At 37.7% G+C, this 27,888-nt stretch overlaps 1 protein-coding gene across 11 annotated transcripts in view; it reads left to right on the forward strand.

Moving 5' to 3' along the window:
• The window catches only part of LOC129744023 (uncharacterized), a 724,779-nt gene that overhangs the window by 340,628 nt on the left and 356,263 nt on the right, over positions 1 to 27,888 (forward strand). For all 11 annotated transcript variants that reach the window (XM_055736329.1, XM_055736331.1, XM_055736338.1 and 8 more), the window contains 3 exons: positions 859 to 908; positions 11,997 to 12,128; positions 20,885 to 21,057. In XM_055736329.1, coding sequence (XP_055592304.1) covers positions 859 to 908; positions 11,997 to 12,128; positions 20,885 to 21,057 — 355 coding nt within the window. The remainder of the gene's footprint in view (positions 1 to 858; positions 909 to 11,996; positions 12,129 to 20,884; positions 21,058 to 27,888) is intronic.

Genomic DNA, 27,888 nt, shown 5'->3' on the forward strand with positions numbered 1-27,888 from the left:
GTGTCGATGTTTTTTGATTATAAAAATAATACATCATGTTGATTGAGGGGCGGCTATCAATTCCGGCCGATTGGATTTCAAATGTCTCTATTAGTCAGCGGAAAAATCTCGCCATCTCACGTAACCTATAAATAAATCGAATCAATAATAAAAACGGATTTGTCTCCGCGATAAAATGGCCCGGACTTAGGCTTACGAAAAAAAGGAAAGGAAATCACCTACCGAATTTTGATATGTCCTCCGTAAAAGACACCCTCAAAAGCAGCGAAACAACTTCGAAGTGAAACGTAATTTTCGCCAAATATCTGGCGGCCGATGCACGTGAGAATTTTACGCGAAACACCAAAATATGAAAGGTGCGACGATGGGTGCTATTATTGTACCTATACATACTTATATGTGGACACGTGGATTGGGAAAACATCACGTAGCGCCATAAAATAGTCGAGAAGGCTTACGGCGAGCGCATTTCGTCCTGGCGGGTAATGAAGTGTGCCAGAATAAGCTCCCCGAACGGCGTCGTGATGCTGTCTTATTTGTTGTCCCGGAATTTTCATGAATATTGCATTAGTTTGATTGCCATGTATACGAAGGTATGCGGTCCAATGGAATAGTTTGACTCAACCTCAACTTTAATTCCTACTTTAATTGGCGTGTTTTTTGGAACACACTAAAAGTCCGACTAATTACATTAAAGCCTATAAAATAATGAATATTATCATATTTCAATATAAGTAAAACTCCTAGATTCGGTAAAAATATTCAATAAGATAAATCAACTTAAGAGGAAAATAACTTCGTTTATCACCAAATACCCATTGCAAATCAATTTAAATTTATTCTTTTCTTCCGTTACAGGTCTTCACCATGCTTCTTCGCTCGGGAACATAGAGGCTTCATCGTCACAGGTAAGGGCAAGATTTTTTTTTGAATATATTTGATGTAATTCAGTTTGAAAATCAATTTAAAAAACATTCTTTGTAGGTACTAAGAAGTAATATTCTTAAAAAGGATCAATAGAGATCTAAATGAGAGCATTATTTTGTATCCAATTTTCAATTAATAAAAGTCAAGTGGATTTCATATCCCAATGATGTCAAATTTTGGCTGTGATTTATACCACAAAGTGGGATCAATTTGTATGTATGTATGTATGTATGTATGTATGTATGGTTCCCCCATCAGTAGCAAGGTCCAGCCTATGTCTGTATGGCTTGGCCTTAAAATTTCTTCTAGGGCTTCCACGGCCGATGGTTCGTCGAGGGAAGTCATCCAACCTTCAGAGACCTACAATGGTTGGCAATCCACTCCGCTTGAAATAGTCTCTTCAGATTAACCCCAGATGCATTTTTTCTGAAATATTTATTATATACTAGCTGATTTTACCCGGCCTTGCTCGGGTTCACATAAATATAAATCGAAATGAGTCGTTTGACTTTTTGAAATTTTGAAAGCTTTTTGTTCATCATAATAGCAAATTGGACCATGTTTGGCCATGTGAGCTTTGTATGATTTGTTAGTCTTCTTAAAGTTTTAATTGGGATTATTAGCAAAGTTTATCGTTTTCATATAAGGCTGAAACAAATATCAATTTCTTCTTTTGTCAACCCCCTCCCCCCCCCCCCCCCTTCGAAATTTCCAAAATCCCGAAGGGGGGAATAAATAAAGTTTGAAGTATTTTAAGTAAATTTCAAAAAAAAAATTAAAATTTTCGAAAGATTACAAGACCAAAAACCAAATTTTGGAAGATGAAAGTTAATGCACTATTCTTGATGTTATTGAATTTTTTGGTAAAAAGTTGGAGAGGTTGTATATTAGACACAACCACAAGATTTACGTAGAATTACGACATCTTTTTTTCTATCGATTTTATGAAAATTTGATTAATGTTTCATTTCAAATTTGTCATTATTGAATAATATTTGGTGATATGAATAAGAACCTAGCAATTGCTTTTGCTAAGCAAATCGAGCAGTCGAGCAGGCGCTTAAAGCAAATGCTTCGATTGATATGAATAAAGTTTTTACTTGACAGTTGTTTTCTTGGACATGAGCTTTTACTTTTAGAACTAGCATGCTCTGTAGTAGACTTTTGAAATAAAAGTTTGAGTCCATAAACAAGAAATTACATTAACAAATGATAATAGATGAAATATCATCTATTGTTATAGTATATTTTGATGGGCTTGTGATATAGCTCAGTTGGCAAGTCTGTTGTCTCCTGAGCCGATGTCCGTGAGTTCGAGCCCAAGAGTAAATATCGAACGCAGTTGTACCGGATAAGTTTTTCAATAACGATCCGCCAACTGCAACGTTGATAAAGTCGCGAATGCCATAAAGATGGTAAAACGACTATAATCGAAACAAAAAAAAAAAGTATATTTTGTTGTTGGGTGTAAATTTAAAAACAAACGGTCTGTTTTTTTAGTTTTGTTGTATCCCCGGAGACGAGGTGATATACGAGTGAAATACCGGGGTACAATTTTAAAATAAACTTATATATTTAACGGAGTAAAATGTGCTCGCGTGTGCACTCCTCAACTGCGAAATCAAGATGACAAAAATATGTGAATCACTCGTGACGTCAATCCAGTTGACATCCAACTGTCAGCTGGATGAGCCCAGTGCTAAACTACCACTAGGGTGAACAGTGTTCCCAACAAGTTTGAAAGTATTGTATTCATAGAAATACAATTATTGAAAAATATAAAAAAAAACTATTTTCATTACATGAAATATAATTAAAATTTTTTATCACATAAATATTCTTTGCTAGAGATGTAGCATCTAATAAACCTTTTTAATCATTTTAAATATTGAAGTCTATATTTCATACATTTTGCAGCTCATCATAAATTTAAGTAAATTTCGATTATGTAGACATATATGGACGATCCATAGCCTTGCTTCTGTTTTCGCTATAACTTATCACCAGGGATTGTCGTTAAATTCAGCTCCTTCGGTGTTCGAAAGTGTGGTGGCTGGACACTGATCCCATTCGTTTTGCCTTTTAATTTCTCGCTTTCGGGACTGTCCTGCTGCTGCTGCAAATTCCTCTCCGGATGCTGAAAATAGTTTGGAACATGTTTCAATCAGTGCATGCACTCATTTTACATAAAAAGTTTCGTCATAAAAGTATGGTCAGAGATTTTTGTTTGAATGATAGTCAACGAAAAACCAAACAAATTTACCATACAAAATAACCAAAAAACATACCTGAATCGTGGACACTTCTTTCTGACTCGACCATAAAAGCAATTCGAGGGCGTCATCTAAGATTTCTCTAATGAAATCCACGAACACGGTAGAGATAATTTCCAAACAAAACTAATTGTCAAAATACTGCCAAAGGCTACTAAGCAAAAGCTATGTTCTAAAGTTTTAGTACCTCTTCGCTAGCAAATCTTTATTCATATCAAACTAAGCAAATGCTTTCGACTTTTGCTTTGCTCGATTTTGAGCTCAGCAAAAGCTACCGTAGCAATTGCTAGACCTTATTCATATCACTTATTATCTTTCATATACAATTTTCTAAAGTTTGTATCAACGAGAACTCAAAGGTTTAACAACAAGTAATTATTTTTATTTACATAGTATTCCGTCTCACAACATAACTTGACGAAAATAATTCCTAAAATTCACTCGGTCCAGGGCAACCGTTCTCCAATTCCTCGGGCACCCCACGTTCGCCAGATCACGCTCCACTTGGTCTAACCACCTCGCTCGTTGCGCCCCCGCTCGTCTTGCTCCTACCGGATTCGTAGCGAACACCTGTTTTGCAGGACAGTCGTCCGGCATTCTCGCAACATGTCCCGCCCAGCGCATCAGGCCAGCCTTCACCACCTTCTGAATACTGGGTTCGGCGTAGAGTCGCGCGAGCTCATGGTTCATCCTTCGCCTCCACACTCCGTTCTCCTGTACGCCGCCAATGATGGTTCTTAACACTCGTCGCTCAAATACTCCGAGTGTACGCAGGTCCTCCTCGAGCAATATCCATGTCTCGTGCCCGTAGAGAACAACCGGTCTAATGAGCATCGTATACAGGTTGCACTTCGTGCGAGGGCTAAGTCTTCTCGACCGCAGTTGTTTGTGGAGTCCATAGTAGGCACGACTTCCGCTTATAATTCGCCTCCGGATCTCACGGCTGGTGTCATTGTCTGCGGTCACCAGTGAGCCGAGATAGACAAAGTCTTCGACTATCTCCAGCTCGTCGCCGTCGATCGTGACCTTGTTATTACTGGACAAGCAAGGTTCGGTCGGTCTCGGATCCGCAGGCCAGCATGTACTTCGTCTTAGACGTATTATCATCAACCCAATCCTTCCTGCTTCGCGTTTCAGTTTGCGGTAGATCTCCTCCACCGCCGCAGATGATCTGCCGACTGTATCAATGTCATCGGCAAAGCAGATAAGTTGACTGGATTTGTTGAAAATCGTGCCCCGCGTTTCGCCCACCGCTCGTCGAATAACACCTTCTAGCGCCACGTTGAACATCATGCAGGATAGACCATCACCTTGTCGAAGCCCCCTGCGCGATTCGAATGAACTCGACAACTCACCCGAGATCCGCACACAACACTGCGTTCCATCCATCGTCGCCTTGATCAGTCTGATCAGCTTCCCGGAAAAGCCGTTCTCGTCCATGATTTTCCATAGCTCGTTACGGTCGATCGTGTCGTATGCGGCTTTAAAGTCGATGAATAGATGGTGCGTAGGAACTTGGTGTTCCCGGCATTTTTGGAGGATTTGCCGTAATGTGAATATCTGTCGTTGACCGTCCCTCCATGAAGCCGGCCTGATGACTTCCCACGAATCTGTTTGCTTGTGGCGTTAGGCAGTGGAGTGGGATTCGGGACAACACTGTGTAGGCGGCATTGAGGACAGTGATCACTCGGTAGTTCTCATAGTCTAATTTGTCGCCCTTCTTGTAGATAGGGCATATTACCCCCTCCTTCCACTCCTCCGGTAGCTGTTCTATGTCCCAGATCCGGACTATCAACCGGTGTAGGCAATCGGCCAACTTGTCCGGGCCCATTTGGATGAGTTCAGCTGCGATACCATCCTTCCCAGCCGACTTGTTTCTATTCAGCTGGTGAATGGCTTCCTTAACCTCACTCATCGTGGGGAGTGGCTCCTCTGCGTCGTTGGCTACGCCGGCGATGTACCTTCTCCACCGTCTTGATCTCCTGCATGTGCGCCGTTCAGGTGTTCATCGAAGTGCTGCTTCCACCTTTTGATCACCCCACGATTGTCCGTCAGGATGCCTCCGTCCTTATCCCGGCACATTTCGGCTTGCGGCACGAAGCCTTTGCGGGATGCGTTGAGTTTTTGATAGAACTTTCGTGTTTCTTGAGAACGATGCAGCTGCTCCAACTCCTCGAGCTCCTCCTCCTCCAGGCGGCGCTTTTTCTTCTGGAAAATTCGGACTCGCTGCCTCTTCCGCTGTCGGTGATTTTCCACTTTTCAACGGGTGCCTCTTTGCACTACTGCCGCCCGCGCGGCATTCTCTTCGTCCATCACCCTCCTACACTCCTCGTCGAACCAGTCGTTCCGTCTAGTTCGCTCCACATAACCGATGACGTTCTCCGCCGCACTGTTGATGGCTGTCTTGATGGTATCCCAACAGTCCTCGAGAGGGGCTTTATCAAGCTCGCCTTCTGCCGGCAGCGCTGCTTCGACCGATTGCGTGTAGTCTGCCGCGACCTCAGGTTGCTTCAGTCGCGCGATATTTAACCGAGGCGGGCGCTGGTTGCGTGTGTTGTTCACTACGGAGAGTTTTGGGCGCATCTTCACCATCACCAGATAGTGGTCTGACTCGATGTTGGCGCCTCGACAGGATCTGACGTCGATGATGTCCGAGAAGTGCCGGCTGTCAATCAAAACGTGGTCGATCTGTGATTGCGTTTGGTACGGTGATCTCCAGGTGTATTTGTGTGGGAGGTGGTGCTGGAAAAAGGTACTACGTACGGCCATGCGTTTGGAGGCGGCGAAGTCTATCAGTCTGAGGCCGTTTTCGTTGGTCAGCTGGTGCGCACTGAACCTTCCAATTGTCGGTTTAAATTCCTCCTCCTGGCCGACCTGAGCGTTAAAATCCCCGATGACGATCTTGATATCATGTTTTGGGCAACAGTCGTATTTACGCTCCAGCTGCGCGTAAAATTCGTCTTTGTCGTCACCGGTACTTCCGAGGTGAGGGCTGTGCACGTTGATGATGCTGATGTTGAAGAACCGGCCAGTAGTGATTCTCAACCGGCACATTCGTGAGTTGATCGGCCACCACCCGATCACACGCTTTTGCATCTTTCCCATCACTATAAAAGCTGTTCCAAGCTCGTGTGTGTTGCCGCAGCTCTGGTAGATGGCACGACCATCTGGGTACGTTCGTACCGTGGAGCCCTTCCAGCATACCTCCTGCAGCGCTACGATGTCGAATTTGCAGCTCTTCAATTCGTTCGAGAGCACGTGGGTACTGCCCACAAAATTTAGAGATCGGCAGTTCCATGTTCCAAGTTTCCAATCGCTAGTCCCTTTTCGTCGCGTGGGTCTTTGCCGATTTCCATCCGAAATTTGTTGTTCGTTGTTCGTTGCTTATGTTTTTTTGTAGTCAAGGGCTCGCAAGGTCCGCAGCCAACCCCACTATCTCGCAGGAGGACCGTCGTGATGTTGCTGTTTTGGATCCCGAACACCACCAGGACGTTGTTGCACTCCGCACGCCGCCCCTGACATGGAGAACAGACGCGTACGAAGCCCCCTGATTCAGTCTGCATGCGACCAAAGCATCCACCGGGGTTGGGTACCCGATCTCCGCTAAGGTTGCTCGCACCCCAGCTAGCACCACGGGGAGGTAGAGAATCGGAGTTGCAGACAAGAGGTGATATGACCACTACCCGAAGGTTGGGTGTATGGGGTCTCGAGTTGCACAATACCAAATAAGTTATTAGTTATTCTTATTCTGGTTCACGCAGATGTGAACCAGCCTGTGGCTGAAAACCTTTCAAATGAAGACATAAAAAAATCATTTTTGTTGCTATTGCAAGTGTCGTTTGTAGTCAACCTTAACCCATTAACACTGCAATATGTTAACCAAATAATCACAAACTCTAGCGCCACCCCCTAAGCATTGTTATTCTATCGCAAAAGCGATAAAGCCAAGCCCGAGTAGAAATTTCATGTGTTAAGTTCAAAAGTTGTTGGGTAACTAATCGAGTTCGCTCAAATTTTTATTTTATATGGCGAAAATATCGTAGCGTACCCAAAATAAAGGTATAGCGCAAAGCAGAATTCCGAAAAAAGGTGGAACACACGTGATGCAGAGTATCGACGAACAAAAGCTTGCTTTGATCCGTTGGTTTTTCTCCCGGCTCAATCAAAATTACACTACCGGTCAAAAGTTGGGGATCACCCCTTAAAAACATGGAAACACACTTATCAAAACACATTTGTTAAACGTTGTGCAAATAAATTGTCTTGTACTTGAAATTATCAAAATAACTACTAGTTATCGACCAAAAATTTGGAATCACCCGGCAGTATGATGTATTGATCAAAAGTTTGGGATTGATCTTCAAAAATATGCAATTTTATTACTTCTGTATCTCTGTTATCAAACAACGTATCGCTAATCTAATAAGCTTATTTGAAAGTTCATGAGTTGTACTTCATTTGTTGATATTTGATTAAATTTATCTTAGTCATACTTCATGAAAACTTCAACTAAAGGGTTTACAAAAAATGACTGTTAGAAAAATGCCTTGAAATTTGTTTTGAACAAAACTTACGAGGTGCTGAGGATCTGTTTGCCTTAACATATACTTTTTGCTCATGATCTTTTGAATGATATCAAAAGATGTGAAATATTCGTCAGTTGACAGAGATATTACTGAACAAAATTTTTATGTTTTAGAAGGGAGATCCCCAAACTTTTGGTCGGCAGTGCACGAACGTATATCGGATATAATGAACCAAAGTTGTCATGAAAATATTTGGAAAAATATTCAATGCAATGCTTAAACTCTCAATTTGTAGTCCTGAGAAGGACTATTTTTGGTTGTTGTTGGGCAGACGAACTGGCTTAGGACAGCAGCAGCAGCAGCTTTCTTAGCCGTTTTGAACTAAATGATGCTTCTTGCAGCTTTCTATTTCACCTTTTTTCTGCAGACTTAGCTGGGGTCTCGGATAGAGCTCTTGGTTGCTTGGCGTTTGTTGAGTGAGCGGCAGCTATAGAGCTGAGACTGAAGACACGAACGACAGCATCACAGAAAATTTTATACGAATGAAGCTCGGCAGTTATATTTATAACTTTCCAAGCTCATATTCGTATATGCACTTGATTGATATTGGTGTACCAACACACAGCCGAAACAAAACATTGTTCGGAAAAGATGTCCGTTAAAGAGGCGTTTTTCGTGACGCGAGAACCGTTTGCGAATTTCAATTAGCACCCCTATAGTGTTGCCGTAAGACGTAATTCTACGTCAAACAAACTTGATTTATAGGTTTTATGCAATGATATATTGCGAAAAACAAACAAATTATTCCAATTTGTTTGTTTTTCGCATTATTTTTTATTGTCCCCCCCCCCCCCTCGCGATGTTCCAACTCCGACTGACAAAAGAAGAATTTGAAATTTGTTCCGGACTTATTAATTAACTAAACAAATAGTTTTTAGGTTTGCTAATAGAAATTTGAAATAATTTCCCTTGAATGCTTATCCATTCTATCACGAAAAATATTTCAATCTAAGGTTGCTAGGTTGCCCGGATTTAACCGGATTTGTTAGAACATTTGAATCAAAATTTGAGGTAAGTCCAGTCTGACCCGGTTTCCCGGATTTTGTTGCAAAAAGCCCGGATTTTGCCCGGATCTATTCACATCATTTTTAAAACGTAATATTAACTGAGACTTTATAATTATTATAATTTTTCATTTTTACGTTCAAAAAGAAGTTTGAAATGGCAAGTTTTAGAAATCATCATGACTCGTGTTTGGAAGCTTGATATACAATTTAAAATCTCCTGATGTGGTTTGTTGAAAAAAAAAATGCAAGTATATTTTTAGTTATTTTTACTGAATAATTCCGCGGTTTTGACCAAGTTTGCCCGGATATCGCCCGGATATCGGTTTGAACATTTTGAAATCAAATGCTGGCCACGAACGAAGATTAGAAGTTGGTAGTTAACGAACCTGACGTTTAGATGGCGCTGCTCAGTTGACGTTTGATGTAGTCTCTGCTAACGGTCCAAAAATGACGCAACTTGCCTTGTTGTTGTTGTTGTTGGTGGGAGTAGGACGTTGTTTGTTGTTTGGTTGGCTGTCTCGCTGTACTTATTTACCTTCTGCGGGAACTGGGGAAAAGTGCTGATTCCACACCAAAGCGGGAATGAGACGGATGCTATGGCTGGATCATCCACTATAGAGCCAGCACAATCTTAAATAATTCAAGCCTTTACCTGCGAGAACCGTGGAGATCTTTATGCTGGTGGGTTGCCTGGAGTATCGGAGAATCGGTCGGACGGTCTTTGGAGCAGCTTAGAACGATTTGCTTAGCAAAATATTGGTTTAAAAGCGGAGCAGAACGGTGATGTAAACAGACGTAACAGTGTTGCTAGTTTAAATTTCGTAGACGTTCCAGGTTTTCTTTTGTCTCGAGTGTTCCCTCCTTGCTTAGATAGGTAACAGCAAATGGATTCTTTTTTCGTGCGAGAACTATCCCTGCTTTTAGTGGTGCCCAACCTAAACTGAGCTTTGAAATGTTACGCTTAACGTTTTGTTGTGCCACAGTCCGCCCCCAGCATTTTGACACGCCAAAGTTTTACTTGATTTCGCCTTCCCTTGGATCAATTTGAACGGGTTTCTTCACACCAGTGACTTCCAAACTGCCATCCGAGTTGTACACCTTACATTCGTTGTTGTAGAAATTCACCTTGTACCCCCTCCGGACAATTCTGCTAATCGATAGGAGGTTCGTTGTAAGACCGGGAACTAGCTGCATATCTTTAACGGTAACGCTTTCTGGATTCACATTCGGCTGGAGTCTGACAGTTCCTCTGGCCACTATTTCAATAGTTCCAACGATCGCTGCTACAACTTGTCAACTTGCGTCCTCCAAATCGTACAAATGCTTTTTGTTGCTCGCCATGTATGCGTACGCCGCTGAATCGAACAACCTATCGCCTACATCGTGCTGCTTGAAAGTCGATAACACCATAGACAACGTGTCTCCTTTCTTTTGCTGTCTGCAGTCCTTCGCAATTTTGAACATTTCCAACATTTCAGGCCTATGAATTAGAAAGGGGGTTCTTTTTTCGGCTGTTGTTCTTTTTGCCAAGGCTTGTTATTTTTCAAAAACCGTTGCTTGGTTGCGACAGCTTGTAGATTTTGGTTGCCATGTATCGGTTGCTCTTGGAGAAGTTTGGTGTTTATCAAATCTCCTGTAATAATCAAAGTTCCGGCAGCTTGAAACCTACGCTGATGAGCTGGATAGATGTCGAGATTACCTGGTTCACGTACTTTTCCATACTGCCACAGGATTCCAAGTCGGATTTGATGAGTTTGTGTAACAAACCGATTTGTCTCGTCAATACCTTGTCTTCGAAAGTCTTCACTAGTTTCTTCCACGCCGACCGCGCGGTTTTCGCATTTTCAATGTGAACGTACAAGATCGGATGCATCAACAGTATCAGCTTCAGCTTGTCACGAGGATCGACTTTTTCATCCACCTCCTCGAATGTTCCATCCGGGTTCGGTATGGGTTTAATAGCACCCCACAATGTGAAGCTTTGTTTTGCTATTAATTAAAATTATACACCAACATAAGGTATCGGTTGTGCTGGCGAGGTAATCCGCGATCGAAACAATCCTAGATTTAGCTTAGATACATTGTAAATGAGGGTGTGTCATTTTGCTACTTTTTTCGAACTTTAATAACCCTGTAGTCTTAAAAGTTTCCTTTTTGGTTGAAACAAAAGACCGTTTTTTTGCAGATTTTTAAAAATAAGATTCAATTAACCGGGTTTAGACTTGAAATTTGGTATGTAAAAACGTGAAAAATTATTCGGGAGACTCACTCTTTTTTGGTTTTCTTGAATATTTTGTATTCATGCATTGAAAATTAAATTCATTTTGAATAAGGAAACTTTTTTGACTACAGGGTTTTGAAATTCGTAAAAACTTAAAAAACGGCACTCCCGTTTGTACATAATTAACGATAAATTTTTTATACCACTTTGATTGAACGTTCAAACCAACGGACGTCTCTTTCTTCTCGAGAAGTTTGCTGTTAGTACAACCGTTATCGATATTTACTCTTGGGCCCGGACATCGGCTCAGGAAGCATCTGACTTACCAACTGAGATATTTCATATAGCCATCGTTCTCAGCCGAATCATTGAGACAGTCCATGGACCTGCTGCTACGCAAGGACGGGTAGTACTTTAAAAAATTTCCAACATGCATCAAGTCATTCTTGATGCATCACACTTAAAAATGTTATCCGTTATTTACTCACATCCTCAGTGGGTAATCGAAATATGGGAGAAATCCTGAGGCTAATCCTCATTACCCATTGACGACGTTAGCAAGAAGATAGCAAAACAATAACATTCTCTTATCAAATCTGATGATTCTGTCTTGATATATTTCGTACCTGAAAATTATTATATTTTCAAGGTGATGGGAAATTCTAGAGAAACATGAACGTCAAAGAAAAGGAAGAAGATGAGCTGTAAATATTATAAATTTCGCGAAAAAGATACAAAGGATCATCAATAGGACTTGAACCAAAGCGAAGATTGCGGGTTGTTAGATAGATTTCAAAATCAAATAACTCAATTCGTTTCATGATATAACCGAATAGTCTAAAATAAAAACTTTTCAACTAAGTCAATGACTTGTTATTTAAAACTGAACAAACTATTTCGTTTGAATTCTTATTATATTGTTAACTATGGTCTAAACCTTTTTTATAAACATATTTATTTTATTGTTTTGTTTTTCCAACAGTCAACCACAAACCTCGCAGCTCGCAACTACGATTCCGAGGATGAAAACATGGGCAGAAAAAAGACGCGTCCTTTCGATACCGGGCCCGGCTCTCGTGCCCCCATTTACTCCAAGGGGGACATCCGTGAACAGGTAGGTCAAATTAATTTCTTGAAAAGACACAAATTTTATACAACAGACCACAAGTTTGTGATTACTCTTTCTCAAATAAAGTTGCACTCCAGTCCAGGCACACGATGTCGTCTGAATAGCTTCAAAATAATCGATAAAATTTAATTTCACCCCCTTACAACAAGCTGATTTATGATTCCATCCTTCTGATCAACCTTTTCAAAAACGTAAAAAAAGAAAGAAAGAAAGCACGAAAGATAGCAACAGCAGCACAACACGTTCCTTTCATTCCAAGTGGCAGTAATTTTCCTCAGACTGTTTGCGGTTTTCCCGGAGCACAAAACAAGCTCATTTGGCTCAACTTTTCAAAAACGGGAGGGAAAACCGTCCTTCCTTTGGGTGGATATTTTGTGCGCAACCCCTCCTGCAGTGAAATGGCGTGAGCTGCTGCTGATTCTGCTGCCATGAATGGAGATGATAAATTAAAAACAGTAATTTCAGTTTGATTATCTCTTATTATTTCTCGAAACAGTCGATAGGGCGCAGGGAAGGTTTGAAAAGGGGTCCTGTGCAGAGAGGGTATGACAAATATCTTAAGTGGAGATAATATCTTCGGGAAAGTAATTTCTAGCTCGAATCAAATTATGAGTGCTTTTATAAGAGTTCATTTTTGTAGCTGGAACGTTTTCAAATTGGGTAGATAACTCAAAAACAGGCACAAAATTGAAAAATTAAAAATATCGACAGTGAAATTGTTAAGTATTGAAAATTCTATCATTCATGTGAAGAACTGAGAATATGAGAAAATAAAAAATCGAAAGAACAAAAAACTAGAAAATGGGACAGTGGAAAAATGAGAAAATGAGAAAATGAGAAAATGAGAAAATGAGAAAATGAGAAAATGAGAAAATGAGAAAATGAGAAAATGAGAAAATGAGAAAATGAGAAAATGAGAAAATGAGAAAATGAGAAAATGAGAAAATGAGAAAATGAGAAAATGAGAAAATGAGAAAATGATAAAATGAGAAAATGAGAAAATGAGAAAATGAGAAAATGAGAAAATGAGAAAATGAGAAAATGAGAAAATGAGAAAATGAGAAAATGAAAAATGAGAAAATGAGAAAATGAGAAAATGAGAAAATGAGAAAATGAGAAAATGAGAAAATGAGAAAATGAGAAAATGAGAAAATGAGAAAATGAGAAAATGAGAAAATGAGAAAATGAGAAAATGAGAAAATGAGAAAATGAGAAAATGAGAAAATGAGAAAATGAGAAAATGAGAAAATGAGAAAATGAGAAAATGAGAAAATGAGAAAATGAGAAAATGAGAAAATGAGAAAATGAGAAAATGAGAAAATGAGAAAATGAGAAAATGAGAAAATGAGAAAATGAGAAAATGAGAAAATGAGAAAATGAGAAAATGAGAAAATGAGAAAATGAGAAAATGAGAAAATGAGAAAATGAGAAAATGAGAAAATGAGAAAATGAGAAAATGAGAAAATGAGAAAATGAGAAAATGAGAAAATGAGAAAATGAGAAAATGAGAAAATGAGAAAATGAGAAAATGAGAAAATGAGAAAATGAGAAAATGAGAAAATGAGAAAATGAGAAAATGAGAAAATGAGAAAATGAGAAAATGAGAAAATGAGAAAATGAGAAAATGAGAAAATGAGAAAATGAGAAAATGAGAAAATGAGAAAATGAGAAAATGAGAAAATGAGAAAATGAGAAAATGAGAAAATGAGAAAATGAGAAAATGAGAAAATGAGAAAATGAGAAAATGAGAAAATGAGAAAATGAGAAAATGAGAAAATGAGAAAATGAGAAAATGAGAAAATGAGAAAATGAGAAAATGAGAAAATGAGAAAATGAGAAAATGAGAAAATGAGAAAATGAGAAAATGAGAAAATGAGAAAATGAGAAAATGAGAAAATGAGAAAATGAGAAAATGAGAAAATGAGAAAATGAGAAAATGAGAAAATGAGAAAATGAGAAAATGAGAAAATGAGAAAATGAGAAAATGAGAAAATGAGAAAATGAGAAAATGAGAAAATGAGAAAATGAGAAAATGAGAAAATGAGAAAATGAGAAAATGAGAAAATGAGAAAATGAGAAAATGAGAAAATGAGAAAATGAGAAAATGAGAAAATGAGAAAATGAGAAAATGAGAAAATGAGAAAATGAGAAAATGAGAAAATGAGAAAATGAGAAAATGAGAAAATGAGAAAATGAGAAAATGAGAAAATGAGAAAATGAGAAAATGAGAAAATGAGAAAATGAGAAAATGAGAAAATGAGAAAATGAGAAAATGAGAAAATGAGAAAATGAGAAAATGAGAAAATGAGAAAATGAGAAAATGAGAAAATGAGAAAATGAGAAAATGAGAAAATGAGAAAATGAGAAAATGAGAAAATGAGAAAATGAGAAAATGAGAAAATGAGAAAATGAGAAAATGAGAAAATGAGAAAATGAGAAAATGAGAAAATGAGAAAATGAGAAAATGAGAAAATGAGAAAATGAGAAAATGAGAAAATGAGAAAATGAGAAAATGAGAAAATGAGAAAATGAGAAAATGAGAAAATGAGAAAATGAGAAAATGAGAAAATGAGAAAATGAGAAAATGAGAAAATGAGAAAATGAGAAAATGAGAAAATGAGAAAATGAGAAAATGAGAAAATGAGAAAATGAGAAAATGAGAAAATGAGAAAATGAGAAAATGAGAAAATGAGAAAATGAGAAAATGAGAAAATGAGAAAATGAGAAAATGAGAAAATGAGAAAATGAGAAAATGAGAAAATGAGAAAATGAGAAAATGAGAAAATGAGAAAATGAGAAAATGAGAAAATGAGAAAATGAGAAAATGAGAAAATGAGAAAATGAGAAAATGAGAAAATGAGAAAATGAGAAAATGAGAAAATGAGAAAATGAGAAAATGAGAAAATGAGAAAATGAGAAAATGAGAAAATGAGAAAATGAGAAAATGAGAAAATGAGAAAATGAGAAAATGAGAAAATGAGAAAATGAGAAAATGAGAAAATGAGAAAATGAGAAAATGAGAAAATGAGAAAATGAGAAAATGAGAAAATGAGAAAATGAGAAAATGAGAAAATGAGAAAATGAGAAAATGAGAAAATGAGAAAATGAGAAAATGAGAAAATGAGAAAATGAGAAAATGAGAAAATGAGAAAATGAGAAAATGAGAAAATGAGAAAATGAGAAAATGAGAAAATGAGAAAATGAGAAAATGAGAAAATGAGAAAATGAGAAAATGAGAAAATGAGAAAATGAGAAAATGAGAAAATGAGAAAATTAGAAAATTAGAAAATAAGAAAATGAGAAAATGAGAAAATGAGAAAATGAGAAAATGAGAAAATGAGAAAATGAGAAAATGAGAAAATGAGAAAATGCGAAAATGAGAAAATGAGAAAATGAAATAATGAGAAAAATAAGAGAACAATGATAAAATTTTAAATTCAAAGCGAGTTTCGACACAGATATAATATCAATTTTTCATATCAGAAACTCCAAATAAAAGAATTCGGAATGGCCCTTACTTTTCTGTTTTATCTTGAAGCGGTCAACCGAAAAACCTAAATTGAAATTTTTATGATGATATCGTTATCCAATGAAATGAACGAAAATCCCACACCACGATATTAATGTAAATTAAGTTTCTTCATTCAACCGAGAGCAACAGTTTATACTTTTAAGGAGAACCGAAAAATTCCAGCATCAAAGTGAAACAAAATTGTTTCTCGCCAAGCAAAACATCACGCTAAATTTGCTAAGTTCATTGCAGATTGGAAAATAAGTAATTAAATTAGCATTCTACACTCCCTCGCGTATTCCGTTTTCTGTTTCGCCTGGCTGATCCAAGGGAATTCTTTCAACAATAGGACCAATCGCTGACCTGAAGGCGAATCAACGCTCAGCTTCACAGATTCACAAGGTGTACCTACCTTCGGTGGAATTTTTCGCTTTCCCTCACCATAGCTTGATGGTTGTTTCCAAACCAGGTGGAGATTTTTCCACCACACCTTGCTGGTCTAATGGCGAATCATTGCAATTGTACTTGTTTTGGCTACTTGTATTTTTCACTTCGCATTTGCAACAGAGTGAACTAAAGGTGTACCGATATTTACCCCAGAGAAATTAAGTACTGTTACATTGGAATCTTGAGATGAGATAAGTGACTGTAACTAGCATTATTGAGTTGAAAACTTTGTACCCGAAACAGCAAAATCAGCACATTTAGAAATACTTATAAAACATTAGTCATTTTGGTTTCTATGAATGACTTTAGAGCGCAAGTTTTCCCCGCTATCAGTCTATCGAATTTTCGACGAAAAGCTTCACTGCCAATTTCCATTCCAACCTTCAGTGTTGTCATTTCCAGATAAAAGCAGATAAAATTTTTGGTTTCCTCGGATAAGAGGACCACATGAAAGAGTATAATTTCAACATAATCGAACTCTTTGGTTTGGGCAGCTGATCCAAATTGAATGGAAAAATGAACGGCTCGAAAGTGGTCATTTGACTGAGCAATGAAGGGATTCCCAGAAAGGTTGCATTGATAAACGGGAAGGACCACAGAACCACGAAAAAATGCCGGAAAACTGTCTGGTGAACTTTGAACACAATTGATATCACGTTTCAAAATTTTCTCTTGTTTAAAACTGTCGAATCTGACCATTCCAATTGTTGTTCGTGCTTAGTTGAAGCCATCGTCCGTTGATTGTTGTTCCTCCGACAAAACATGATACAACACGTAGAGGATCTCAATGAAACTATTAACTTAAATCAAAGCGTTCAACTTTCGAGGATATGATGGCTAGCATCTTAAAAACGCTAAAACCACCAACCCACAGAAAGCGTAATATGGACGCCGAGACTGGGATTCGATCTCATGCCCGCTGGCTTAGAAGACTTGAAAGCTATTCTCTACGCCACGGGCTGTGGCTAAAGAGTATTTGGGTGAACGAAATGTTCCCAAGATGTTTTGAAGCTCTTTCCACCTTTCATTGGAGAAACATAAAGAAAGAGGGGGCTGCCATACAATTTTTTGCAGAATTGGTGAAATAGCCCAGCAAATGGAACTAAATTTGGCATGGTAGGATATTTGGATACGGAAAAAAAGACTCTATGGTTGTTGAGACCCCTCCCCCCGATTAAAGTACTTTTTTTAGTAATGAGTATGTTAACTTCAAAATTTATAAATTTTAGTATGAAAAAAAAAAATGATTTCAAAAATGAATCTTTATTTGAAAAATTACTTTGTCAAAAATTTAGCGATGTCAACAAGAACTATTGTAAAATGATGATAAAAAACCATTAAGCATGATATTAGATAAAGAATTTTTACTGCGAGTTAACGTTCTAGAATCGAAGATAAAGGTGTCTATTTTTGAGCGTTGTGACGTCATGAAAATTCTACTGTTTTTAATTCATGATTTCCTTAAACATCACATATTATCGACAATAGAGGGTATCTTCCATCTTTTTCAGAAGAATTCATTGTAATTTTCAGTATGAAAATCGCACACGGGTAAAGAATGCATGGTAACGTCACGAAAATTTAATATTTTTTTTTTTTCAAAACGTTCAAGACTACTTACTTCAGTACTTTTATAGTATTTCTTCATTACAAGTTTGACATTAAAATGCGCTTTTTTTGTTTCGATTATAGTCGTTTTAACATTTTTATGTCATTCGCGACTTAAATCAACGATGCAAGGTCTTCTGAAGGGTCTTCTGAAGGGTCTTCTGAAGGGTCTTCTGAAGGGTCTTCTGAAGGGTCTTCTGAAGGGTCTTCTGAAGGGTCTTCTGAAGGGTCTTCTGAAGGGTCTTCTGAAGGGTCTTCTGAAGGGTCTTCTGAAGGGTCTTCTGAAGGGTCTTCTGAAGGGTCTTCTGAAGGGTCTTCTGAAGGGTCTTCTGAAGGGTCTTCTGAAGGGTCTTCTGAAGGGTCTTCTGAAGGGTCTTCTGAAGGGTCTTCTGAAGGGTCTTCTGAAGGGTCTTCTGAAGGGTCTTCTGAAGGGTCTTCTGAAGGGTCTTCTGAAGGGTCTTCTGAAGGGTCTTCTGAAGGGTCTTCTGAAGGGTCTTCTGAAGGGTCTTCTGAAGGGTCTTCTGAAGGGTCTTCTGAAGGGTCTTCTGAAGGGTCTTCTGAAGGGTCTTCTGAAGGGTCTTCTGAAGGGTCTTCTGAAGGGTCTTCTGAAGGGTCTTCTGAAGGGTCTTCTGAAGGGTCTTCTGAAGGGTCTTCTGAAGGGTCTTCTGAAGGGTCTTCTGAAGGGTCTTCTGAAGGGTCTTCTGAAGGGTCTTCTGAAGGGTCTTCTGAAGGGTCTTCTGAAGGGTCTTCTGAAGGGTCTTCTGAAGGGTCTTCTGAAGGGTCTTCTGAAGGGTCTTCTGAAGGGTCTTCTGAAGGGTCTTCTGAAGGGTCTTCTGAAGGGTCTTCTGAAGGGTCTTCTGAAGGGTCTTCTGAAGGGTCTTCTGAAGGGTCTTCTGAAGGGTCTTCTGAAGGGTCTTCTGAAGGGTCTTCTGAAGGGTCTTCTGAAGGGTCTTCTGAAGGGTCTTCTGAAGGGTCTTCTGAAGGGTCTTCTGAAGGGTCTTCTGAAGGGTCTTCTGAAGGGTCTTCTGAAGGGTCTTCTGAAGGGTCTTCTGAAGGGTCTTCTGAAGGGTCTTCTGAAGGGTCTTCTGAAGGGTCTTCTGAAGGGTCTTCTGAAGGGTCTTCTGAAGGGTCTTCTGAAGGGTCTTCTGAAGGGTCTTCTGAAGGGTCTTCTGAAGGGTCTTCTGAAGGGTCTTCTGAAGGGTCTTCTGAAGGGTCTTCTGAAGGGTCTTCTGAAGGGTCTTCTGAAGGGTCTTCTGAAGGGTCTTCTGAAGGGTCTTCTGAAGGGTCTTCTGAAGGGTCTTCTGAAGGGTCTTCTGAAGGGTCTTCTGAAGGGTCTTCTGAAGGGTCTTCTGAAGGGTCTTCTGAAGGGTCTTCTGAAGGGTCTTCTGAAGGGTCTTCTGAAGGGTCTTCTGAAGGGTCTTCTGAAGGGTCTTCTGAAGGGTCTTCTGAAGGGTCTTCTGAAGGGTCTTCTGAAGGGTCTTCTGAAGGGTCTTCTGAAGGGTCTTCTGAAGGGTCTTCTGAAGGGTCTTCTGAAGGGTCTTCTGAAGGGTCTTCTGAAGGGTCTTCTGAAGGGTCTTCTGAAGGGTCTTCTGAAGGGTCTTCTGAAGGGTCTTCTGAAGGGTCTTCTGAAGGGTCTTCTGAAGGGTCTTCTGAAGGGTCTTCTGAAGGGTCTTCTGAAGGGTCTTCTGAAGGGTCTTCTGAAGGGTCTTCTGAAGGGTCTTCTGAAGGGTCTTCTGAAGGGTCTTCTGAAGGGTCTTCTGAAGGGTCTTCTGAAGGGTCTTCTGAAGGGTCTTCTGAAGGGTCTTCTGAAGGGTCTTCTGAAGGGTCTTCTGAAGGGTCTTCTGAAGGGTCTTCTGAAGGGTCTTCTGAAGGGTCTTCTGAAGGGTCTTCTGAAGGGTCTTCTGAAGGGTCTTCTGAAGGGTCTTCTGAAGGGTCTTCTGAAGGGTCTTCTGAAGGGTCTTCTGAAGGGTCTTCTGAAGGGTCTTCTGAAGGGTCTTCTGAAGGGTCTTCTGAAGGGTCTTCTGAAGGGTCTTCTGAAGGGTCTTCTGAAGGGTCTTCTGAAGGGTCTTCTGAAGGGTCTTCTGAAGGGTCTTCTGAAGGGTCTTCTGAAGGGTCTTCTGAAGGGTCTTCTGAAGGGTCTTCTGAAGGGTCTTCTGAAGGGTCTTCTGAAGGGTCTTCTGAAGGGTCTTCTGAAGGGTCTTCTGAAGGGTCTTCTGAAGGGTCTTCTGAAGGGTCTTCTGAAGGGTCTTCTGAAGGGTCTTCTGAAGGGTCTTCTGAAGGGTCTTCTGAAGGGTCTTCTGAAGGGTCTTCTGAAGGGTCTTCTGAAGGGTCTTCTGAAGGGTCTTCTAAAGGGTCTTCTGAAGGGTCTTCTGAAGGGTCTTCTGAAGGGTCTTCTGAAGGGTCTTCTGAAGGGTCTTCTGAAGGGTCTTCTGAAGGGTCTTCTGAAGGGTCTTCTGAAGGGTCTTCTGAAGGGTCTTCTGAAGGGTCTTCTGAAGGGTCTTCTGAAGGGTCTTCTGAAGGGTCTTCTGAAGGGTCTTCTGAAGGGTCTTCTGAAGGGTCTTCTGAAGGGTCTTCTGAAGGGTCTTCTGAAGGGTCTTCTGAAGGGTCTTCTGAAGGGTCATTGAAAAACTTAACTGGTACAACTGTGTTCGATGGTTACTCTTGAGCTCGAGCTCACAGATGTTTGCTATTATGTCAAAACTTATTATTTTTTAGCTGTTTTTTTGTCATTTTGAATCTGTAGTTAGTATTTGGTTTTTAATTTTATGAAATTCTCATTTTTTTGCCATTTTAAACGAATTTATAGTTTTTTTTAAATATTGTTTTTGTTGTTGTTTTTTATCACCTTGAGCAAGCGTAGATTCATATTTTTGGTGTTTGTCTAAATTTTATTAGTTCTACTAGTGCGAAATCTATAAGGTAATTTTGTTTCTGAAAACCTTTTGATTTTGACACATGGACCAGGCACATTTTCATTGAAAAAAAATCAGTCTCCGAAATCCCTCATGAGATGGTACTTTCTACAACCCTGTATCTCAGTAAGAATCAAAACGAGATTTAAGATCATATTAAAAGTTGTCGAATCCCATATAAACTACTCTCGAATTTAAAAATGTTACATTCAGGACAGCTGATAAATTTATTTTTATTATGTTCTTTTTTTTTCTCTTCTCAGTACTGCCTGACAGACCGACAGCTCAGCTCGATCGACCAGCCGCGGCGGGAGCGCTTCTTTGGGTGCTGGTCCGGACGCAATGCACCGCAATCGTTCCTGGGGGTGTGCGTTGGCCGCCGGGCACCCTCCGATGAAAACTTGGCCGACTACGCCCCGATGCAACGGTATCCGAGGTAAGTTCGGAGAGGGTTTTCTTTTTTCTTAGCATAAGTTTTAACCACATTTGTTCAATAAAAAGTGATTCTAATTGGTCCCAATCTTCAATAAATAGACACCTCTTAATTTTTTTTCTGCTAAAACATCCCATCCTTTCAAAATCTCGAAAATGTTTTCATAAAAATTACGCACTGTGACATCGAATCGGACACAGATCACGACACCAGTGGATAATGGAACCTCCTTTTGCCAATTTTCTCTCCTCTTGCATGGAACCTACATTCAGGCTCAATGGTTGAACAAACCGGACGATGGCACCATTGTAAATTTTCTATCACCAGGACACATTGCCGCTGCAGTCTGTCCTTGTTCATCCATGAGTTTGGCTCCTCTGTTTGGATCGGAACAATTCATCGATACAGACGGGGTCCATGTTTGCCATTGCAGACACGTTTTCTCCATAGGCAGCTGCCAGATCCAGTCCAACTAGCTATCCTGCTGGCCTGTTTGCGGTGCTTCAAATTGGCAGCAAACTGGAACAAAGGGTCCAGGGGACACAGCAAAAGAATAAAAAAAAACTGGCCAACATCCTCTCTTGGGGAGTGTACGGACAATTTATCGAAGCCACTCATTCTCGAGCCCTTCAGGGTATCCGGCCCGATGATTTGCGGTCGACAATAAGGTTGCCAAACTTCGACGGAACTATTAATTTTGGATTTTTTTTTAAAGTGACTCAATTACTCAAAACATTAAAATAAAGTTCCAAATACTACTCCAACTTGCTACCATCTCAAGTGGAATTTACAGTTGTTGAATTTGACCACGTTTGAGAGGAGACTCTGGTAAATTCAAAGTGCCTTTAACGAACAAAACCCATCAGAAGGTGTGGATTTTTTCTCATTTTTTTATTTTAAACTCAATCAAAACTGTTCGTACCAATTCAACTTTCAAATAAATCTTAATACACTTTAGCTTGAAAACTTAATGTTTTTTGATATCTAAAAAGACACCGTAAAAATGCATGGATAGCAAAAAGTGTAAAAAACGGTAACATAAACTTAAAATTATAAATTTTTTAAAGAAGTTATTACTGTATCCAAAGATCCCAAGTCCCAATTGATTCTGTGGAGACTCCCTACTAGATTTTTCGTTGTTTGATTTTGATCACCGTACTTTATATGGTATCCTAGGGTTAAAATTTTTCGAAAATTTATCATCGAAAAATATAAATCAAAGAAACCATGCTATTTTTTTTAAATTCCATTCCTGATAATCTTTGTTTTACTTTATAATACTAGTTTTCGTAATTTTTCTCAGTATGCTTTAGACTGTTCAGTACTGCTGCAGTTTTTAAGGTGGCTTCAGACTTATTTGAGAATATGTTTTATTGTTTCGACGACTCTTGAAGACTTTTTCAAATTTTATTTTAAAGTGTTTATAATCGTTTTAACACATCTTCTTCGTTACATTTGTTTTTTTTTTTTGCAGTGTTTTTTGCAGTGTTTTTTTCAGTGTTCTATTTCTACTATTCTACTATTCTACTATTCTATTTCTACTAAAGGGTGTACCACATCAAATTGCATCAAATGCTGTAGAAAATCACTCTATGGGTGTTTTGTGCCCAAAATCTGAAAAAAATACATTTGAAAGTGTGTAGTTTACAAGTAATTTTTTACTGTATTTTGAAAATTGACAATAATAGAGCCATCTAAAGAGCAATAAGGCAAATTTTTAATTCTTTAAACGCGACGTTCGAAAGCAACTTGTACTCTTGCTGCATATGTGAGTTTTATGATTTAACGTTAAAACACAGCTCTGAAAATCAATAGAAGAAGATTAGGATTCGATTTTTTTTTCAGTAGTTAGAACCTATAAGCGAGTATGTGCAGTTTTAGACAGAATCTCTATACTTCGCTAAAGAAACAAAGCGACTTCATTCAAAGTTTTGACCAAAACTGGTTTACATTTTTTTTTTCATTTTTGATGATATTTCATTAGATTATTGATAAAATTTGACATCAATATAATTTTTACAGCATTCAATAGTCAATACATATTACTAGCATTTGAAAGTGATTCTAGCAAACTTCTGGATCAAAAACACTATTCGCAATAAGACGATTACCAGTTTTGGTCCCATCTGCCAAACTACTGGACCGATTTTCATCACAAATGCCATTTTGGCATTGTGTTAATAGTTGATTTGTTGTTATCATATTGGAGGGCTTCGTAAAATTGAAGATAAATTCTAAATAGTCCGATAATTATGTTTGTTTTTGACAAAACCTCGATTTACAGTAAAATTTACTTCTAAAGCTCTCTGCAGCTGTATTTGCATTCTTTGGTCAGTTGAAAGTTCAAAATAAGCTGTAGAGTGGTCTTCTGCACCCATTCTTTTCTCTAATCAAAGGATGCCCTGAAATGTTATGAAGTCAAAAAAGTCACTTTTGTATCCAAGAAAATGAATTCTTGCAAAGCGTCGGAACTAAGACCCATTAAAAACACTGTGATGGTATTTCGAAGCAGGCTCGCATTGAGCGTCGCAAAGAGGTTAATTTTGAAGAAGAAATAACTGAAAAAAGGTTTCTGTGTAAAAAAAAACTGCTTTCAGATGTTGCGCAAAATGTTTTGGGTATAATTGGGTCTAATGTACGATTGCACAAATATTATTCAACTAAAATCAATTTTTGAATTAAAATAAAGTAAAAATACCATAAGATCTCAAATGGTTTATAGATTATTCAAAAAGTTCGGAAAGAATCGATAAACAACGTAATTCTTCACAGTGTTTTACTGTGATGCAATTTGATGTGAGACAACCTTAATATACTTAGCATTTTAAAATCTTGGTCCGTTTTCTAACCTTCATAATAGTCAGATATTTTTCAGGTAACCCCATATGCTTGGTACATCTTATGTTCTCTTGACTTGCATTTAAAGCTGTTGTTTTGGGTTCAAAAGGTTCAATTGAACTATTTATGGATCCGTATATGCAACTGCTGAAAGTCTAATTAGAAAACAAAAACAGATTATCTGCCGAAAAGACAAGAATATTTCATCGATAATAACATTATTAACAAGAATACTTAGTATCTACTCCTAAATGTGAATAAATATTGAAAATTATGTGCCAAATAAGATGGAAATAATGACAAGATGCCATTTTATCATCAAATTTTCAACCAGATATCTTATACAATTCTGTGGTGTTGTGTTTGATCTTAAATAGCTTTTGTATTTATGATTAATGATAATAAAAAATCAAAAAGGGAAAAGGTATTTTAAATTTTGTTGGCATTAGTATAAAAAATTTATAAGTATCAAAATAATTATATAAATTAAAAAAAAATCTGCAGGAAATTTGAATTTCTAACTCTCTCACATCCGCCTAGCATGTGCTTGAGCTTAAGAAGAGAGTTTTCATAATTAAAAAAAATATCAACTTTTCCATGAATTATTCTCGAAAAACATTTGTGATGCATCATACAGTGGGGTGCGAAAAAATAGCAACGGCACTTAAATCTACACAAAATCCATGAATTGTTGTGCATTTGAATAGTTGTGCATTTTTGAACAATTTTGGAAAAAAAATTTTTTTACTGGTATTCAAAATAATAGAAGCGCAAAATAAACACAAAACAAGAAATGCTCAAAATTTGTCAATATCGTCAAGGCAAACATCAATATTTAAAAACAAACAAGTGTGAAATTACTTCTCATCAAAATCATGAAAGTGTACAACATCTGTTCTTGTTAAATAGTTGTTATATTAATTAAATTAGATAGGTTATCAAACTACGTGTCCTATTGGTATATGCAAATTACGCAAACCTAAAGCAATTTTTATATCAAAATCGATAGATACTTGCTTATAAAATTCTCAAAACTAAAATTCATAACACTTAAAAATTTCAGAATAAATATTTTTATCGAAAATTTTTTTTTACACGATAGTTGGATTTAGAAAATTAACGCAAGCAATTTTTTTGAAACCATAATTAAATGGGGTTTGGGTCAGAAGTAATAGTTATTGTTATACTTATATATACAAAGTTAGGGAACAAAATAGATTTTTCATTTTAAATCCGCCAAATGATTATCAATACTCCCTTTAGCAAAACAACATAATGCCGTCAGTTATAGGATGGTTCTATATGATTGTAAAGGTTGAAATTATAATATATCGGTCTCCAAAAAATGATGAATGGTCTGTTAAAACTGAATTAAAATAGAAGATGTATTTTGCCATTTAAAATATTTTGACATTTGAAAAACTATTATATTTTGATCAGTATCAACTAAAATATGAAAATAAACATTAATTTTTAATCAAAACTATCATCTTAACAAAATTTTTTGCGGAAAATATATATTTGTGATCAATTTGAAGTTTAAGTTTTAAGATCTATATAAGCATGTATATATCGATTGTAGTATATAAAAATTGCAGGAAATGAAGTTTGATATTAAACCTTTTCCCATAAACTAATGATATCAAAAAAACATATTTAATTTATAATGTTCGTTTTTTTTTTGTTGACTTTAATTCTGCACTGCTATTATTTCGAAAATCGGTAAAAATTTATTAATTTTACGCTAATTTATCAAGTTTACATTGATTTAAAGTACGGTTGCCTGAATTTGTTCATCACGTATCCGGAACGGACAACTCCGGGCTATTTTATTTTTAAACAAAACCAGGCAAATTCGGTCGAAAACTATGAACGTTCTTGATTATTTATATGAAACTTGCTCGAAAAATTTTGTTTTGAACGCATAAATAAAACAATTTTACAACACAATTTTTTTTTTTGTTTGATTTGAGAATGAGAATGAGAATAAACCCGGGCAGAATCCAGGATTTTTTAATGAAATCTGGGCAACCGGGCCGGATCGGACTTTCCCCAAATTTCAAAATAACATATCCGAGTAAAATCGAAAACCGGAAAATCTGGCAACTTTAGTTTAAAGCATTTTGCGTAGATTTTAGTGACGCTGCTATTTTTCCGCACACCACTGTACACCAATGAACGGCACTCAAATTTAGATAGTCATGTCAATTAAGATCGAAAATTATTGTTTCTCTTTATGCTTCTATAAAGGATAGAACTAGGATAGGAAGGAAAGCAACTTGCTCCAAGGAAAGCAAAAGCTTTAAATTGTTAAAGAAAATTGCTCAATTTACAGCACTGCACTACAAAAAAAAAACCAATCAATACCCTTCCAAGAGGTGTCCAATGGTCCAAAGTTCGAATCGGGACAGTAAATGCAGCAGGGGGGGTTTGCGCCATAAAGAGAACGAACAAACCCATTGAATCGATCGTTCGTGCCAAGCGTTCGAAAGAGGGCACTTTTGAGCCAACAGCGGCAGAAAGCAGTACCCATAAAAGCTCCACCTAGAGCAAGTTAGTTTTTCTGGTGGATTTTTATAACCAAACCACGCCAAAACGTACCAACTGACCGAGTATTATGTGCATTCTGCAACCACTTTTTTTATGTTTGTTTGAATGAAAAGTTCCAACCCCTTCTTGAAAGGTGGTTTGAAGTAAAATTACGTGAAATAGGGTATCTTGCCCTGTTATAAAACAACTTTAGGTGGGAAATACAGTGGCATCGACTATCTTGTGAAAAACACAATGCCAAATTATTTCAATTCGAATTGTTTACCATTGGAGCATATTGAATAAAAAAAACAAACTATTCCGAGGACAAAAAACTCATAATCGTTTGAAACCAGAATTGAAGACTCTCCTTCAAGTCACACCAGCAAATATATATTCCAGTCACAACTCTATCCCTTTGTGCACTTTTTAATTTCAACCGCTCTCTACCCGGATTTCCGAAGCCTTTTGAGCTGATGGTTGACCATTGTGCTTTGCTGAGCAATCATCGGTAACAAATTGGATAAATTACCTCCAATTCATTGGTCTTGAATCGTAGGTAGAGTAAGGTGGGGTAAAATTACGAGTCGGGAAAAAGTACGTTTTGAGATTATCGCAAACCAAGAACAGTAAAATTCAAAACTCTGGCGTGGATTGATAATGATTTGAAAAACCTTCATCCAGAAATAATTTTTTTTTTGGAAAAGATGAAAACACTCCAAAAAATGAGGTAAAGCAGCTTTTTAGCATAAATGATGTTATATGTAAGATAACGACAAAAATGTTTGAGCAATCAATATTCTGGCTTCCAATGAAAGTGCTAATGTGTTTGTTTAGTTGTTTTCAACCACGATCATATGCCAAAGGAAAAATTTCATTAATATGTCTCTGTTTTACACAATAAACTGTGAATCACCAAAAACATTGAAGCTGCAAAAGTACGAACTGCAAATAGGGCAAGAGTACGAATGAAATACAGGGTCTACTGAAGTTTATCTGAACGGAAAGTTTTAACTTCTTTTTTAAAATGCATTGGAAAAACCAGGGCATATTTTTGTTTCAACAAAGACTTGTTCGCACGAAAAATTGCTGAAATACGATGAGAACTGTATTTCGTAAACCTGTTGAATATGGACAATAAGTGAAGAACTCCAAATTCGCTCACGTTGTTCGCCTATGTATAGGATTTGTTTCTGAAATGAACACAGAAGCTGCTGCTGTAAGTAAAGTTTGAAATAATATGATTTTCCTCTTGACTACATGCAGAATTGTGGAGTTTTGAATGGTCGTACTTTAACCCCACATCATTCGAACTTTTGCCCTACAGGTGACGTAAGAGTACGTTTCGATAGCAGTTAGGCATTTTTACAACTGCTATCAAATGCTTCGATCAATTTTCTTCGTAATTCTTTAGAAGAGAGATAAAAGTCTAAGGAATCAAATGCTGTTCTTGGTTTTTTGGAAAAA

Source organism: Uranotaenia lowii, chromosome 2 (genome assembly GCF_029784155.1).
Source record: "Uranotaenia lowii strain MFRU-FL chromosome 2, ASM2978415v1, whole genome shotgun sequence".
Taxonomy (NCBI): Eukaryota; Metazoa; Arthropoda; class Insecta; order Diptera; family Culicidae; genus Uranotaenia; species Uranotaenia lowii.